The sequence below is a fragment of the Temnothorax longispinosus genome, unplaced genomic scaffold (genome assembly GCF_030848805.1).
Source record: "Temnothorax longispinosus isolate EJ_2023e unplaced genomic scaffold, Tlon_JGU_v1 HiC_scaffold_46, whole genome shotgun sequence".
NCBI lineage: Eukaryota > Metazoa > Arthropoda > Insecta > Hymenoptera > Formicidae > Temnothorax > Temnothorax longispinosus.
The window spans coordinates 131,492-148,507 of record NW_027270297.1 but is presented as its reverse complement, the minus strand read 5'-3'; the positions used below and the strand labels follow the sequence as shown (position 1 = coordinate 148,507).

At 31.4% G+C, this 17,016-nt stretch overlaps 1 protein-coding gene and 1 long non-coding RNA gene across 2 annotated transcripts; one reads left to right on the top strand and one right to left on the bottom strand.

The window, feature by feature from the left end:
• Nucleotides 1-4,269: 4,269 nt before the first annotated feature.
• On the top strand, nucleotides 4,270-6,345 carry LOC139824604 (uncharacterized). The gene is made up of 4 exons (XM_071797142.1): nucleotides 4,270-4,495; nucleotides 5,127-5,146; nucleotides 5,713-6,129; nucleotides 6,268-6,345. The coding sequence occupies exons 1-4, from the start codon at nucleotides 4,363-4,365 to the stop codon at nucleotides 6,343-6,345; spliced, it is 648 nt and encodes a 215-aa protein (XP_071653243.1). The 5' UTR covers nucleotides 4,270-4,362.
• A 1,463-nt stretch (nucleotides 6,346-7,808) lies between these two features.
• On the bottom strand, nucleotides 7,809-9,998 carry LOC139824606 (uncharacterized). Its single transcript, XR_011735194.1, has 5 exons — nucleotides 9,487-9,998; nucleotides 8,943-9,038; nucleotides 8,659-8,796; nucleotides 8,289-8,422; nucleotides 7,809-8,193 (listed from the first exon to the last, which is right to left on the bottom strand). It is a non-coding gene; the product is annotated as an uncharacterized lncRNA (long non-coding RNA).
• Between the last annotated feature and the right edge of the window lie 7,018 nt (nucleotides 9,999-17,016).

The window sequence follows — 17,016 nt, the reverse complement described above, 5'->3', positions numbered from 1 at the left end:
GCGTACGAAATGAAACTTCTTTGGTACGGTAGTAAGTTCAATTGTGCGACACGGAAAATGTAACGAAATTCGACCAATAGGCGTACGAAATGAAACTTCTTTGGTACGGTAGTAAGTTCGATTGTGCGACACGGGAAGTGTAACGAAAATTCGACCAATAGGCGTACGAAATGAAACTTCTTTGGTACGGTAGTAAGTTCGATTGTGCGACACGAAAAGTGTAACGAAAATTTGACCAATAGGCATACGGCGTTGGCGAGATGGTTCTTCTTCTGGCACGGTAGTAAGTTCGATTATGCGACACGGAAAGTGTAACGAAAATTCGACCGATAGGCGTACAAAATGAAACTTCTTTGGTACGGTAGTAAGTTCGATTGTGCGACACGGAAAGTTTAACGAAAATTCGACCAATACACTGAAAAAAAAATAGTCAAAAATACCATAATTTCACTATAATTTATAGTATCCTACGGCGCCAAGCATATAAAATAGTGCTCTTTACTTATAAAAAGATAGTTGATATAACGTGAAAATATAGTTCGTAAAATTATAATATTCATTTCGTATAACGATATAGGTATGGTTGTCATTACTAAAAAATATTGTTAAATTTAACATAATGTATAACGATTCGGTTATGGTTGTCGTTACTAAAAATTGTTAAATTTAACATAAGATTATAAAATACGAATAACTGTATATTATAGTAATATATTATTAATATATATTACTATTATCATGAATGCGGGTTACTATAGTATGTAGTTATTCGTATTTTATAATCTTATGTTAAATTTAACAATATTTTAGTAACGACAACCATAACCAAATTGTTATACAAAATAAATATTATAATTTTATGAACTATTACTATAGTAATAGTTTATACTGTTATTTATGGTTGAATGGACAATATTTGAATAGTGCGGACAAAATAATTTTAAAAAGTTAACTCAACAATATTAAAAAGTTCATTTAACATTTTTTTATTGAGACGGATTCAACATTGTTTATATAGTTGGTTATACAATATTTGACATACTATACTATAGACTAATAAGAATTACATATAATATCTTATACCTATTTTGTTATTGTACATAATATATTTTACTATATAATGTGAATATAAAAATATCGAAATAAAAAGTTTTGCTCTTTTCGCTCTAACATATTTCTCAAACTTAAAATATAAACATTGCTTTAAAACAAACCAAAGCAAACTAAACAAAAAAATTTTACATATGTAAAAAACCATTTAACTTTTCGTATTAATATACATTTATATGTATATTTTTCCATGAATAAGTAAAAAAACAAATTAATACATTTTGTATTAATATACAAGTATATGCGTACATTTCTTTAATATATTAGAATGCAATGCAAATAATATAGAACATAAAAAACGCAAAATAAAGTAAAACATACGTATTGTAATGATTCCTGATAACATGAATTAGAAATATCAATATATATATATATCCGTGAAATGAGAAAATGTATTTTTAATAACTAATATAATCACAATCTCCTTTTTTAATTAATGTGTATAGTTTAGACAACTGTAAAGTGTCTATATTTATTGTATGAAATTTATCTGAAATCTGTATAGCGTATGCTTGATAATGAATATCCAAATATGTTGTAAACAAATATTTTACATTAGCAGTAAAATCAGAAAGTATACATACTCTATTACATACATTTGTAGTTTTAAAAATATCTATAATTTCAACGAATATAGGACATTCATCATCGTCAATACCGAACAAAAGGATCGAGCCTCTTCTAAGTGTAACATTTCCAAAGAAACATTTTTCAACGTGATATTATTTGTACAGTTATTTATGATACATTGTTAATAGTATTTAATGAATTATCTTCTGTATATGTGATATATGGTGCACTGCCACATTTTAATGTGATGAAGAAATCGCTTAACATTAATTGATGCTTAACAGCTATACTATAACATATGTTTTTTCTGCAAGTAATTGCACGTGCATATTGTTTTAAAGGCCGATGTTTGCCTTCAAATCTCATCGACCATAAAGAACGAAGCGGTCCAACAATTTTCATAATACGAGGGTAGTGTAACATAAAGTGATGCTTGGGTTTCAATGTTTCTCCAAACAATTCGATATACAGCATATAATGTTCATTAATTAAGTTGTTTAGTAAATCTGCTGTCGATTCAGTGACACTACTCAAGTGTTATAGAAAGAATTTTTCTTAACAATAAAAAAGTTCCCAGTGTTTATTATGAGAATCAGTATTAATAAGATCACCAAATATTAATCCGGCATTTAAAACAAAAGTTTGCATTTCTGAAGCAGACATTTTAATGGATTTAATATGTAATTGAGAATATGAAATTGTAGGAGGGCGGCTAGATGTAGAATTAAAATTAAAGAACTCTATACGCCAGTTTAAAGTATCTAACGTAAACAATCGTTGTTGCACAATAAAATGATATAAAATATAACTTATTTCATAGACACATACACCTTCTAATAAATCGTGCATGATATCGACACTGTAATTTTCAACGGCGTGAAAACTATGTAAAATGTTAAATGCGCAATTTTCTTTAATACCAGTAATATTTGTGTTATTCAATGCTACGTTTTCAGCATAATTAATTTATTGCGTAATGCCTTAACATCTTCGCAACATAATTACGGGACATATTTTTTTCTATTTTACAGAATCGACAGCAGATATTAGCAGAAAAAGTTTCAACAAATCCTAAGATACCATTTAATCCCAAATTGTCACCAATAATTAAGGCTAGTTTAAAGTAAACTTGAATATTTGAATTTCCTATTACTAATGAATACCTTCTGTTTCTAAAAGTTGTAATTCTCTAATTATATATGAATAAATGCGTTGTTTCGGAAATATTTTGCTATCATTTGCATGATACAGTTGTGCGAGAAAAATGTTATTTAATTTTGAATATAATCTAATGGTAAGCATGGAATTGAAACATACATTCCATTTAATTTGTATATACCTGCGTGCGAGCCTAGGGGATTAGCCGTTTCAAAAGCATCTTTATACAAGAATAAGGGGAAAGTTATGGATTCCTTGTTTACGATTTTCGATTTCCAAAAAGTAGTTTGTTCGATATTGGTAATTCCATTGTTACTATCTTCATTCAATGATGTAATATACTTGCACGTTTTATTAAATGTATCACCTATTTCAAAAAAGACTTTAAATACTTTTTTGTAACGATATTAATTGTTCATAAACATTTTCAGTTTTTAATGCACTTTATCTTTTGTTTCTATAGTTCCAAAGAATATTGGAGTTGGTGCAATATAATATCCAATATTTGTTAATATTTTATTACGTTTATATTCACTATCAAGATCTTTGAATACATTTTGAAATATTTCGAAATATTCCACTATATGTTTTGAATTTGGTGATTCCATAGCAGATATTTGTTTTAAATTATTAAAGTAACTTGTGTTTAAAAATGAATAAAATATATGCGTAATTCGATCACTTTGTATCCGACTTAAGGTCGATTCAAACATGTACCGTGCACGGACAGAAAAATTAGACAAAAGGATTTAATAGGGAAATGTTCACATCTAATCGTGACCGTGTCAGTACCGGACCGTCCGTATCCGTGGCTGCACGGTCGCCGTGATCGGCGACCGATATTTTCACGGATACGGCCCGCACGGTATGACAGCTAGTGTTTGAACACGTTTCCGATGAAAACACTGAACGATTGGTAAAATGCCATTGATATGTGTATAATATACACTGAAAAAAAAATATTTAGATCCAAAAAAAATATTTATATATTACATAGTACCAATAACTTATTTACTTAATATAATCACATATTTATTTATAATTAGATATTTTTACTTAATTTAAGTTTAATTTAAGTAAAGATATCTAATTCTAAATAAATATGTGATTATATTAAGTAAATAAGTCATTGGTACTATGTAAATAAATATTTTCTTGGATCTAAATATTTTTTTTCAGTGTATATTAACTGGATTGCTGATATTTCAGTCCGCACTTTAAAAATTCCGTTCTTAATTAAAGTCATTTTACAGAGTGTTTCCTAAAACGCAAGAAATTTAAGTATCTATTGTTATTTTTACAGTTTTATTTCTTTTTAGTTTATTATAAAATCAATGTTATTATGATAATAAAAAATAAAAGTAATTATATATACTGTAATAATTATTATACTAAATAATAATTGCAACGCGTTAGCAACGCGTTAGCAACGCTAATCAACAATCCAACCAAGTAATATTACATATGTAATATCAATGTAAAAAATCAGTTTGCCCGCTTTGCTCACAAAAAACAATTGTGATAATGGACGACGAAAAATTAATTGAGTATGTTCGTCAACATGTTGAATTGTACGATTTATCCCATTTCAAATACATGGATGGAAATCACAAAGAAAAAATATGGACATTAATTGGAAAATGTTTAATGCAACCTGGTAAGTTTTATAATTGTATTATATTATAATTAAAGATAACAATAATAATGATAATAATAATAATCACAATAATAAAATTATATAGTTTGTACATAGTAAATATTAGGACTGAAAAATTATAATATTATTCTACGTTTTTTTAAATTCTTTCGTTCTGCCATAGAATGCTTCCACTTTCAGAATTAAAGAAATCTTTAAATGTCTCTCTAACTGCAAAAGCCTGTTGTGTTGCATTTCCACCGCGAGCAGAAATATCTTCTAATATTGTTGGTTCCCTTGTATTCCTATTAAAATTACTCACAACATTTTCATCTGACTTTTATAAAATTATGTAATATGCACGTAGCAAGAATAATAAAATCAACGTTTTCTGGTTTTGATTGTATTCTTTTTTGGAATATTCGGAATCGCTGAGTTAGAATACCAAATGCATTCTCCACTACTCTTCGTGCCCGAGATAAACGATAATTATAAATTTGTTTTTTGTCATCATCCAATTGCTTTCCAGGATAAGGTCGTAGCAGACAGAGTTTGAGAGCAAAAGCTTCATCGCCAACTATGACAAACGGTATTTTTATGTTGTATTAGGTAATTCTTGTTCTTCTGGTACATTCATCGTTTTCTTATCCAGAGCTTTCCCCATCTTTGAATGTGAAAAAATTCCCCCATCGCTATTTTTACCGTATGAACCGACATCGACTAATATAAATTTATAATTTGCATCCACTAACGCCAACAGAACCACAGAAAATGTCTTCTTGTAATTAAAAAATTCTGACCCACTATTTGGAGGGGCTTGAATAACAATGTGTTTTCCATCTAAGGCACCTAAACAATTAGGAAAATTCCAGCTAGTCCAAAATTCATTTGCTATTTGTCTCCATTTTGTTTCTGTTGGCAGTAACATTACTTCGGGCATAAGTTTTTCGATTATCGCTTTACATGCACTTATCACAAAATCGAAGACTGTAGAATGACCCATTCGAAAACTGAACGCAATGGTACGAAGAGAGTCACCCGTTGCTAAAAATCTAAAATATTAAATATTAAGATTTAAATGTAACTATATATAATATAATTTAAATGTACATATATAATTGAAATATAATAAAATTGCATTTTGTAGAAAAATGTATAAAAAAGTGTTGATTTTATCTTACAATCTTATAATTTCAACATAAAAGTTATGTTAATTGTACACATAATTAACCTAAAATTACGATCAGAATTACATTTCCTTTCTGTTGAAATATTTTAACATAGTATTGGGACATGTGATTTATGTGTTATATTTAATACAAATTTTTCAACAGTGTAGTATCATTTTGAATTTTTTTTCAGTTGCTGCATGTAAGACACGGTGGAGTAATATTCGCGACAATTTTCGCAAATCTCTGAAACGGCGAGTAACTAAAAGTGGACAAGCTGCATCTAAAATCATTAAATATAAATTCGAAGAAGAGCTACAATTTTTGCTTCCATACTTAAAAGAAAGAGAGACGATAAGTAATGTTATTGATGAAGAAAATGAAACAGAAGATGAAGAACTGTTGCGAAAAGAAGAATTTTTTGAAAATAACAATAATCAACAATCAACATCGAGACAACAATCAGATGATTCTGAAGTTTCTAGCGTACCGGAAAAATTATCTCAGAAATGTCTTTCCCACAAGTTCCCTCTCGTCCATTTAAGAAATTAAAAAGCGAAAATAGTTCTTCAACATTTAAAAATTCTGATACAGCATCATCTACTCTAATGAAATATCTTTTAGAACGTAGCGAATCAAAAACCAGTGAACAGTCAGTTCATCCAGCAGATACTTTTCTTGCAGGCATTGCTTCAACTTTGAAAACATTCGACACTTATTATTTAAATGTTGCAAAAACAAAATTTTTAAGGTTGTGCAAGATATGGAATTACAGCAGATTATGCACGTAGAACGTCACTCTCCTGGGATATCTATCAGTGCACCATCTTCTTTACCGCCTTCTTTACCGTCGTCTGATTTAATTTATAGCCATTCACCATCGCCCAACTCAACTATTAACGTTCCACCACATCCACAATACACAGTGCAGTCATCTAATTCTACTGTAACTACTGCATCAACATGGTCTGACTCGCATCATACATTTTCAAATATTAATACCGGAAGAAACAGTCAATACGGAAACAATGAACACAACAATAGTACATCAATGACAAACTATCCATCATATTGTAATAAACAATAAATAAAAAAATATACTAAAATATAAATTATCTGTGTATATGTATTGGATGTATAAAATGCAATAAATAAAAAAGTATGTATACGTTAAGTAAAATATTTATGAAATTCTTTTACCTTAGACAAACGGCAAGTCGTTCTCGTGCGGTAATTGCCGCTCTCATATAAGTATCTCGTTTTCTTATTACAGGTTCAATTTTGTTTAATAATAATACTTCAAAATGACCATTGAGTCATCCGAAAATACTGATAAAATTTTGCTTCGTCATCTATTAAATGTTTATAAAGTGTGGAAAATTCGCCTTTCTTTTCTCGTTTACGACAGATGTCGTGTACCCACTTTCGTTTTCGCTTATTACAATTTTGTGTTTCTTCATCTAAAAGCAATGCAATTATTGCAAGTTCTTCGTCATTGAAGTCCATTTTTTCTTAACTGATCAAAATGACGAATGTATCTATCATGGATACCAAAAAACAAATAACTGAATATGGTTACGATTCGGTTAGCATACGGACATATATGAACATACATCGTATATGTCTGACGGCGCGAATACGGTACGGGCACGGCACGGTTATGTTTGAATCGACCTTTAATGTAGCATCAGATTGGAAAGAAGAAGTCATTGCCAGTGCGAACATATGAAGTTCATTTCGTGCACTTTCAATTTTCGAATGTTCTAATACAACTGTATCATTGCAATCTGATGTGCAACTGTCAGAAATACTGATCTCCGAATTTTGTGTAATTATATTTGGTACCGATAACTTCTCAATATTTACATTTAATATTGGCAATTTCTTAGTATTTGTTGAAACTTCTTCAAAATGTTTATAAACTCTTTGATGTTTACTTAATGTTTTATAATCTGAATAAGAACGTCTACAACCTTCATATGGACAAGTATAAATTATAGAAGTAAGACTTGTTTGATGTGCAAACGTGAGATGCAATTTAAATTTTTTTTTAGATATTGTTTTAAGACAAATATTGCATTTAAGCATTTTCACGAATATATATATATATATATATATATATATATATATATATATATTTACTATGTTTGAATTCAGCTTTAAAGTAATTCTTTTAATAAAAACGTAAAATTATTTTGAAGTTATAACTTATTTTGAAGAAGACATTAATTCGTCTATATCATGCCAAATGGTATCCAAAGAAATAAAATTTCGACAATATTTTTCACTGGTAATACAATACACATATTGTTGTAAAAAATACCATACTCTTTCGCAGTCTACTGGATACTTTGCGTCCAGTGCAAAGAAGGTTTGGAAACATAGATCTACTGCATTCTGCAAACTTGTCACCGTGTCGTTTATAAGAACGTAAAAAGATGTGAGATTTATGAGCGAACCCACTGCAACCACTGTTGGCTGAAGAGTCAAACCCACAGCTTGAAGTTTCTCTTTCCGTTGTGTTAGTATAGGTTCTAATTGTGCTATATTCTAAAACAAATATAACAAAATATATAACAATGGCATTTGAAACGCGATTATTATAAGGTATTTTTTTCAAACATGTTAGAATAAATTATACTTACAGGAATTCGACAGATAAAACTTTCAGCCACTTCTACTTTTGAAGGTTTCCATTTTTTTTTGTTGCCTGTCTTCACATGACATGTATTAATTATGTAGGGTAAAATCAAAAGACTTAGTACTTCGACTGGTACATCTGAAATTAATATATAAATTAATATATTAAGACATTTCTATCAGGCTCTCAATATTAAATATAATACATATGATATAAAGGCTTTAAGAGCCGAACGCGGATGTTGATGCGTGTAATTTTCGTCGGAATACACGCATCAACATCCGTGTTCGGCTCTTAAAGCCTTTCTATCATGTATTATATAAATTAAAATAATTAATATTTGAGTGTGTATGTTTTACATGTAATGTACATACCATGTTTCAATTCACATAATGCTGGGCATGCTTGTTTTTTTTTCCGCTATTTGTATTACATATGGACAAATTTCGGGCCATTTTTTTTTGAAAAATCAGCGTATCAATTCCGGTTGCAATGCCACAATCAATACGTATCTGTAACAATTAATGATTGACATATTACATTGGAAGAATTTATGATTATATTATACTGCATTTTTGTGCTCGCGCGCGCGCACACGCACGCACGCACGCACGCACGCACGCACGCACGCACACAAATTTTATATGGAAGAAATTACCAGTGAAGTAGCAATGGAAGTTTTTAAAACGGGATATTCATTATAATATTCAGCAATCGAAGTCCCTTTCCTTCTTCCGTTAAGGTTGTATGACCCCTTAGAAGAAAAAATGCCAAATTCTTCAAACTTTGTCAGGTGATGAGTATTATATAATAAAGCATTGTGCCAAGTTTGAACAAGTTTGCGAGGCCCGTTCAAAAGTTATAACAATTTGAATTTAACATAGGCTCTTATGGGAATTCATCAAGTTTCACTGTTTTTTCAACTTCATTTGAGAAATTAATATCGAAGAAAATATGGCATCCTTTTAAAACTTTGCAGAAATATTAATAAACATCTTACAAACAAATTAGAACCAAAAAAATTATGACTTTGAGGATATTTTCTGAAATATTGAATAAAAACCAAACAGAGAACAGTCTCGCTTGGTCTCACTGAACTCGTAAGTACAGAGATCCGGCAACAGCGCACTATGACGTCACATTAGAACCTCTCTCTCCGTCACTCTCCGTAAAGGATAACAAATACTACAGAGGTTCGTTACTTTTTCCAATAGAGCCTCTTGTGTATCGAAAGTGTGCTCCATGTGCTCTGAGCACGTGTAATATACAGACGCATCGTTTGAGGTTAGTTTTCGCTTGCGCTACGAAAATGCCGAAAGTAAAACGTTACATGTGGAAAGGAAAAGTTGTCACTGAAAAAGTGTACAATCAACGGTTAGCACAGACAAATACTGGGAAACGTAATTTGAAGACACGAGTCGAAACCACACCAGATGATTGTAACAATTCCATGGCACACGTAACGTTTTACTTTTGGCATTTTCGTAGCGCAAGCGAAAACTAACCTCAAACGTTGCGTCTGTATATTACACGTGCTCAGAGCACACACTTCGCGTTCACGCAGCTGATGTCGAGTGAGATCAATGCTACCAACTTACAGAAAATGCGACGTTGTCGCGATCAAAATACTTTTTTATGAGAGCTATTGTATTTAATTTATTAATAAATGACGTAAATAAATAACGTAATATAATTTCATTAGTATTTTTAAATAGTAATTACTATGTTTTGTTACTTTTTAAAGATTTTCACACCTTCAGATTTTCGTTTGTGTCAGTTGCAAGTCAGGTACAGTCTTTCTAAAAATCATTAAAAGTGAAAGTTTGCATACGAGAAAATATGCCTAAAAATGTCTCTATAGCTCTTAAAAACACAGGCAACCGTTATTTTAATAAAATATTAATATAAATATTACTTTCCAGTAAAGAATATCTTCTTAAATATGTTAATTAGCTTTATGTTACGTTTCTTAAACTTTTGGCAGAGATCTTACGGGTCATACAACCTTAAATGTTTCTTTCCACAACTTTAAAAGATTAGGATCGTCTGGCTGAATTGCTCGCAATGTAAGCAATGTTTCTTCATAATCAGGATCATCAGGATTTTCTGGAGTCTTCTCTTCTTCTATGTTTTCAAGTGCTTGTTTCTTTATATACCTTTTTAGGTTATTGTATTTGTCCCACAATTTTCCGCTAGCCAGACGTTTTTGTTTTGCATTACTTGGAACATAATATGTCGATGCTAATTCATGTTTAAAAACATGGGCTATTTCTTCAGCCCATTTCTGAAATTCTGCTGAACTTATTCTACATTGAAATAGAAATAATTAGATAAAATGTACAATTACAATTTTACATATACATTTTTATAAGATGGTATACATACTTCGTAGATTTGCAAAGAAGTTTGTCTATAATTAAATGGGTTATTTTATTACGGTCTGATCCAGTCAATCGTATTTGCCTTAATATTTTTTTACCACAACTGGATTCGGAAAGCAATTCTTTTAAAGTCTAGACAAAAATATTAAATATTAAGAACGAAAAAATATTAAAATTAAAAAATATTAAAATATTAAAATTAAAATTTTATATTTTAGGATTAATATTTTTCTATTTCTATTTTTACTTGCCTATTTAAAAAACGCGATAAAATTTTAGAATATAATAAAGAATATAAAGTTTGTATAAAAATACATACTTTTCCACGATTGCTCACACTTGTGCACGACTCCTTAGAAGAACAACTATCTATACTGGCAGTTTCTTCGATGTCTGCACTTGTGACTTCTGAATTTGAATCTGTTGTATTCAAATCTGTTGAAATATCCTGCAACAATGATATTCATAAATTAACTGATAAGTTAATTAGCTTAATTGATAATTAATTATTTAATTATAAGTAATTTTTGCGAATATAGATTAGCAAATAAAAATTATCAAATTTAGTAGGTAAATATCAATTCTAGAAACTTAATAATTTTATTTGCTAATCTATATTTGCAAAAATTATTAATTTCAATAGAAATAGGCTACAGAAAATATAAATTTCTTACTAAATCTCTCTTTTTTGAAAGTAATTTTTTTCTATTTTCAAGGAAATTAAATATTTTTCCAATAATTCTTTCAATCCATTCTTTCACCATATTTTCTGGCATATATAGAAATGCTTCCTCATCTATACCCTCATCTAAATATAAAATGCAACATAATTATAAATTATATTATAGCAGTTGCAATAAAAGATTCCAAGGAGAACAGAAAAGTCAAAATAATGCCAATTTGATGTCATTTTGATTATCTGTTCTCTTTGAGATTATAAAACTATAAAATTGAGATTATTAAATAAAATTAATCAACCTGTAAATTTTTGTACGTATTCGGAAAGCCCCCATTCTTCTAATTTTTCCTCGCAAAACGACATTATGCTATAGAAAAAAGTGACATTTTCACGTTAGTGCATTAAACGACAACGTTAAATAAAAGATCTAAAAGACAATTACTTGAAATAAAGGACTGGTTTTAGAATAAGGGATATGATTAAGTTATCTACATATCAAATATGTTTTAAATGCGCCATAAAAAATATCGTGCAAGTGATATACAGGGTGTCCGATAATTTGCGAACCACTTTTCATGGGGAGGTGAGCGTGTTAAACCGAATAAAAAGTCCTCTATCATTTTACGATTTTATCAATAGCAACCGTGTAACATTAGACTGTTCTTTTCGCCGCATGCTTAGTAACCACATATATGACATTAATTATAATTAATTATAAAAGATATTATTGAAAAAGATCGACTAACTCACGCGCGCGGCGAGAAGAGATAGCTCACTGTCATATATGTGCGGTTACTAAGCATGCGGCGAAAAGAAACAGTCTAATGTTACACGGTTGCTAGGCGCGCGATGAAGCGAGGAGCGAACAAAGGACAATAACTACATACGACGAGCCGCGATAATGCTGGATCCCCGAGTGGGCCGTCTCTTCTCGCCGCGCGCTTGAATTGGTTAATCTTTTATAATTAATATTTCATTAATTATTGAGAAAATCGCAAAAAGGTAAAGGATCTGTGAATAGTTTTTGATGGTAGGATTATTTAATAGTTTGAATATACGCACGAAAGGAATGCGCAAAAGGTACACAATAACACTCGGCTCGCGACTCGTATATACATCGTTTGTTTTACACTCGCGCGGAAAGACAAAACTCCTTATTTCGCCAAGTTTCTCGAGATTCTCTCGTACGTGTTAATCGATCCATCTTTCGGTACTTTCTGGTCGTTCTGAGGGAAACTCGTTACCATCGCAAACCTGTGATCGATTCGCGATTGGCTTCCTAATATCAGGCGACAGGTTTCGCCCATCAATAATATAATCATCACAGTCCTTTCGGCACGCGAGTTTCGTCTAAGGATCACGTGCACGAAAGGAATGCGCTAGGCAAACACTATATGTATATATATCTCGCGACGCGAACCTTCAACACTCTGTATATATTATATGTGAATATATATTATTTTAATATAACTTACTTGTCTGCACGATGATTCTTGAAGTGGATAAATGCGTATATTCACACTGCTTCTTCTATGATGACTGCTCGGTATCTTGAGGCATATACATGCACAGCTATGGCGGCTATCGTGGCACGCGGCTCACCCGAAATGCGCGTAATGGCGCGCAAAAAAAAGCGACTAGCGACGTCCCTCTATGCGTTGTCCGCTTTCAGCATGTATGGAGGGGGCTCGAATTATTACTATATTAATAATTAAATGATTAATAATAATATAGTAATACTTGCTACTATTAAAGTTGCGGTGATTTTATTCGAGTAGTAAAATGATGTACGTCGCGATAAAAAATGCGACATTTTCACGGTCATCCAGCGGATGACCATCAGGGTTTGACCCTTGCTGTTGCTAATACGTGGCGTACGAAATTTGAGGGCAGTTTCGAAATTAACGAGAAAGTGGCCGAGAGAACAGTTGAAACGAACAGGCGAAAAATCTTTTCTCTATTCGGTCGCGTAAATCACACACACTTACCTTACGGAAGGTTATCTAGGCACAGGAAAGATATTCGCAATGGCACGTGGAAGGATGCCGCAAAAGTCGGGCACTGCCGTAATAGCGGACTAGATTACTGCCGCCCTCCGCGTGACCCTCGACCACTTTCTCGTTAATTTCGAAGCTGCCCTCAAAATCTCGTACGCCACGTATTAGCAACGGCAAGGTTCTCGTACGCCACGTATTGGCAACGGCAAGGGCTGGATGACCGTGAAACTGCCCTCAAAATCGTACACCACACACTCTAGAGATCGTCACAATATCGTACCACGACGTCCACGACGCACGACCTACCTCAACGCTCAACACACACACGCGGGAGAGTCCGCCGTGCACGCTCGCTCCCCGCGACTTCAACACCTGCCTCGAGATCTCTCCGTTGATATATCGAGTCGCTCAATCGACCGCGTTATCGCGGTGTCGATAACATTCCGAAACAGATGTATTATTATTTTCTTTCATTTTTTACTATATATGTATATAGTAAAACATGAAAGAAATAACAATACATTATTTTACTACTCGAATAAAGTGACCGCAACTTTAATAATACTAATAATATAAACAACATACGCATGGTACCGAGAAGCAATGAGACTTTTTACTATAAATTATAATAATTTCGAATCTTATATAGTAAAAATGAAAGAATAAAATAGTACATCATTTTACTACTCGAATAAAGTCACCGCAACTTTAATAATACTAGTAGTATAAACCATATACGCATGGTACCGAGAAGCAATGAAACTTTTTACTATAAATTATAATAATTTCGAATCTTATATAGTAAAAATGAAAGAATAAAATAGTACATCATTTTACTACTCGAATAAGTCACCGCAACTTTAATAATACTAGTAGTATAAACCATATACGCATGGTACCGAGAAGCAATAAAACTTTTTACTATAAATTATAATAATTTCGAATCTTATATAGTAAATATGGTTTATATTACTAGTATTATTAAAGTTGCGGTGACTTTATTTGAATAGTAAAATGCTGTACTATTCTATTCTTTCATTTTTATTATATGATTCAAAATTATTATAATTTATAGTAAAAAGTCTCATTGCTTCTCGGTACCATGCGTATATAGTTTATATTACTAGTATTTTAGTACAGTTTACTATAAAAATGAGTATTCCGACTATAATTTTTTTACCATGCAATTATAGTCAATTTTATCATCGATTTTTTTATCAGTGTAGGCGTACGAAATGAAACTTCTTTGGTACGGTAGTAAGTTCAATTGTGCGACACGGAAAATGTAACGAAAATTCGACCAATAGGCGTACGAAATGAAACTTCTTTGGTACGGTATATAGTAAGTTCGATTGTGCGACACGGAAAGTGTAACGAAAATTCGACCAATAGGCGTACGAAATGAAACTTCTTTGGTACGGTAGTAAGTTCGATTGTGCGACACGGAAAATGTAACGAAAATTCGACCAATAGGCGTACGGCGTTGGCGAGACGGTTCTTCTTCTGGCACGGTAGTAAGTTCGATTATGCGACACAAAAAGTGCAACGAAAATTTTCGACCAATTGGCGTACGAAATGAAACTTTTTTAATTGGTACGGTAGTAAGTTCGATTGTGCGACACGAAAAAACGTCACGAAATAGTGTCACGAAAATTCGACCAACAGGCGTACAAAGTGAAACTCTTTTTGGATCGGTAAGTAAATTCGATTTTGCGACTCGAAAACGCGTCACGAAAATTCGATCAGGCGTACGGCACTGGCAAGACGGATATAGTGAGAACTGCGTATAACACTATATTTTCGAGTTGCGGGCGGCTTGGAGTGACTAATTCCGTTGCATTGTTTTTGTATTAATTTCAGAAAAGTTATGGCAAAGTCTTGCCTTCAGAAGTTTCACTTCTAACGCGCGTGGCGACCACACGCATGATTTTTTTTATAATAAGTGAAGTTTGAGATAATGAGACAAATGCCCACATATAATCGTTGTATAATAACTATATATGATTATGTATATGCACATTTTTCTCATTATCTCAAACCTCACTTTTTTTAAGAAAGGCAATGCAAATATAATTTTTGTAATTATTTTTAGAGATTCTTATTTTTATTATTTTTAGTGTATGTACAAACGAAATTGTACAAGAGAAAAAAACGTGTATGGGCATATGTGATATATAATTACATATGTTGATGTTTTTATATGAAAATTTTTTTACCGGCTTTGTATTACAGTGTGACATGTTTTATTTAAAAATAGAAGCTCAGTTTACTGCTGATTAAGAAATTATTGTATTTACATTTCTTGTACGTAGGTGCATTAAAATTCGTGAATAAAAACCATAAAGAAGAAAAATCTCAAAAAAATCATAGAAACATTTTCTATTTTGCATTACAAATAGCACTTTTACACATGTAAAGATTTTTGGCCAATCACATTTTGGCTGTGTGGCTTTGTGAATTATATACTGATAAAAAGTAAAGTTTAAAATAAGTGCAATGTAATAATGACAGGTATGTGAATGGATTACAAGTGTCTTTTGTTATCGGTACATAATTCATAAAGCTACGCAACCGAAATGTGATTGATCAATAATCTTTACACCTGCAAAAGTGTTACTTTTAAAGCAAAATGGAAAATATTTCTACGACTTTTTTGAGATTTTTCTTCCTTATGCTATTTTTTATTCACAAATTTTAATGCACTTATGTATGTACATACAAAAAATGTAAATACAAGGTCATTTTTAATTTCAAGCAACATTCGTACAGGAACAAACATTTGCCAACCATACTTCATCATTCGTTGCTTGTCCGTAAACCGTTCGTTATCGCAGTGTTAGTATGTACTCATGCCCTAGATGCGCACATAAAAGAAATTGAAATTTTCTATATAATACCACGTATTAAATATCATAACAATTGCAAACTTTTATTTATTTACTGACGCTATCAATAAAGAAATATAAGAAATAAAGCACATTTAACGTTCATTTTTATCCTATTATACATATTACTGGTTACACAGAGGAATGTTATTAATAAAGTATCGCTTGTCAAATTATCGCTTGTCAAAAACAAGAGCTAAATAGTAGAATACGGCTGATCTTTCGAGCAATATTAGGGCGTTGTTAAAAAAATATATAAGAGTATTTGAAATAAATTTAATTATCAAGCCAAGATAATAATAAAGGAATAAAAAGAAAATTAAGCAAGATTTGGTAACTAACTATACATACCTTTTTTGTAGAGCGTAAAATTATCTACAATAATGATGTAAACGTTTATCGTCAAGTCAGTCGTTTAGCTTGTACGCGCCGTCAAACTTCGAGACTCGGATCCCGAAAACCATCTATTTCGTTTTTTTGATGTTGCACCAATGATTTTTTTCCGTCATTTAAAATAGAATTAAAAATCGCCTAAAAATTACACATTATCTGAGAACTACAAAGAATACTGTTCATGGTGCAATCGATTTTTAGACCCTTTTTTTTAGTTTGTAGCTATGTAGGCAAAAAATTTTGGCTTGTTGCAATAGTTTTGGTTTTTTGCTGTTTTCAGATTTTAAATTTCATTTGAGACGAATTTTATCATATGCATCTTGTTGTCGAAGAAATTTTCAATAAAAAAGGACCCTTGAATTTTTTTCGTACGACAAACGTGATTTTTTTATTGACG

Bases quoted from the DNA above. Each gene is read 5' to 3' on its own strand.
- LOC139824604 (XM_071797142.1), top strand. From the start codon at position 4,363: ATGGACGACGAAAAATTAATTGAGTATGTTCGTCAACATGTTGAATTG. The intron at 4,496-5,126 runs GTAAGTTTTATA...TTTCTTATCCAG, and splicing joins AAAATGTTTAATGCAACCTG to AGCTTTCCCCATCTTTGAAT. The intron at 6,130-6,267 runs GTACCGGAAAAA...AATATCTTTTAG, and splicing joins ATGATTCTGAAGTTTCTAGC to AACGTAGCGAATCAAAAACC.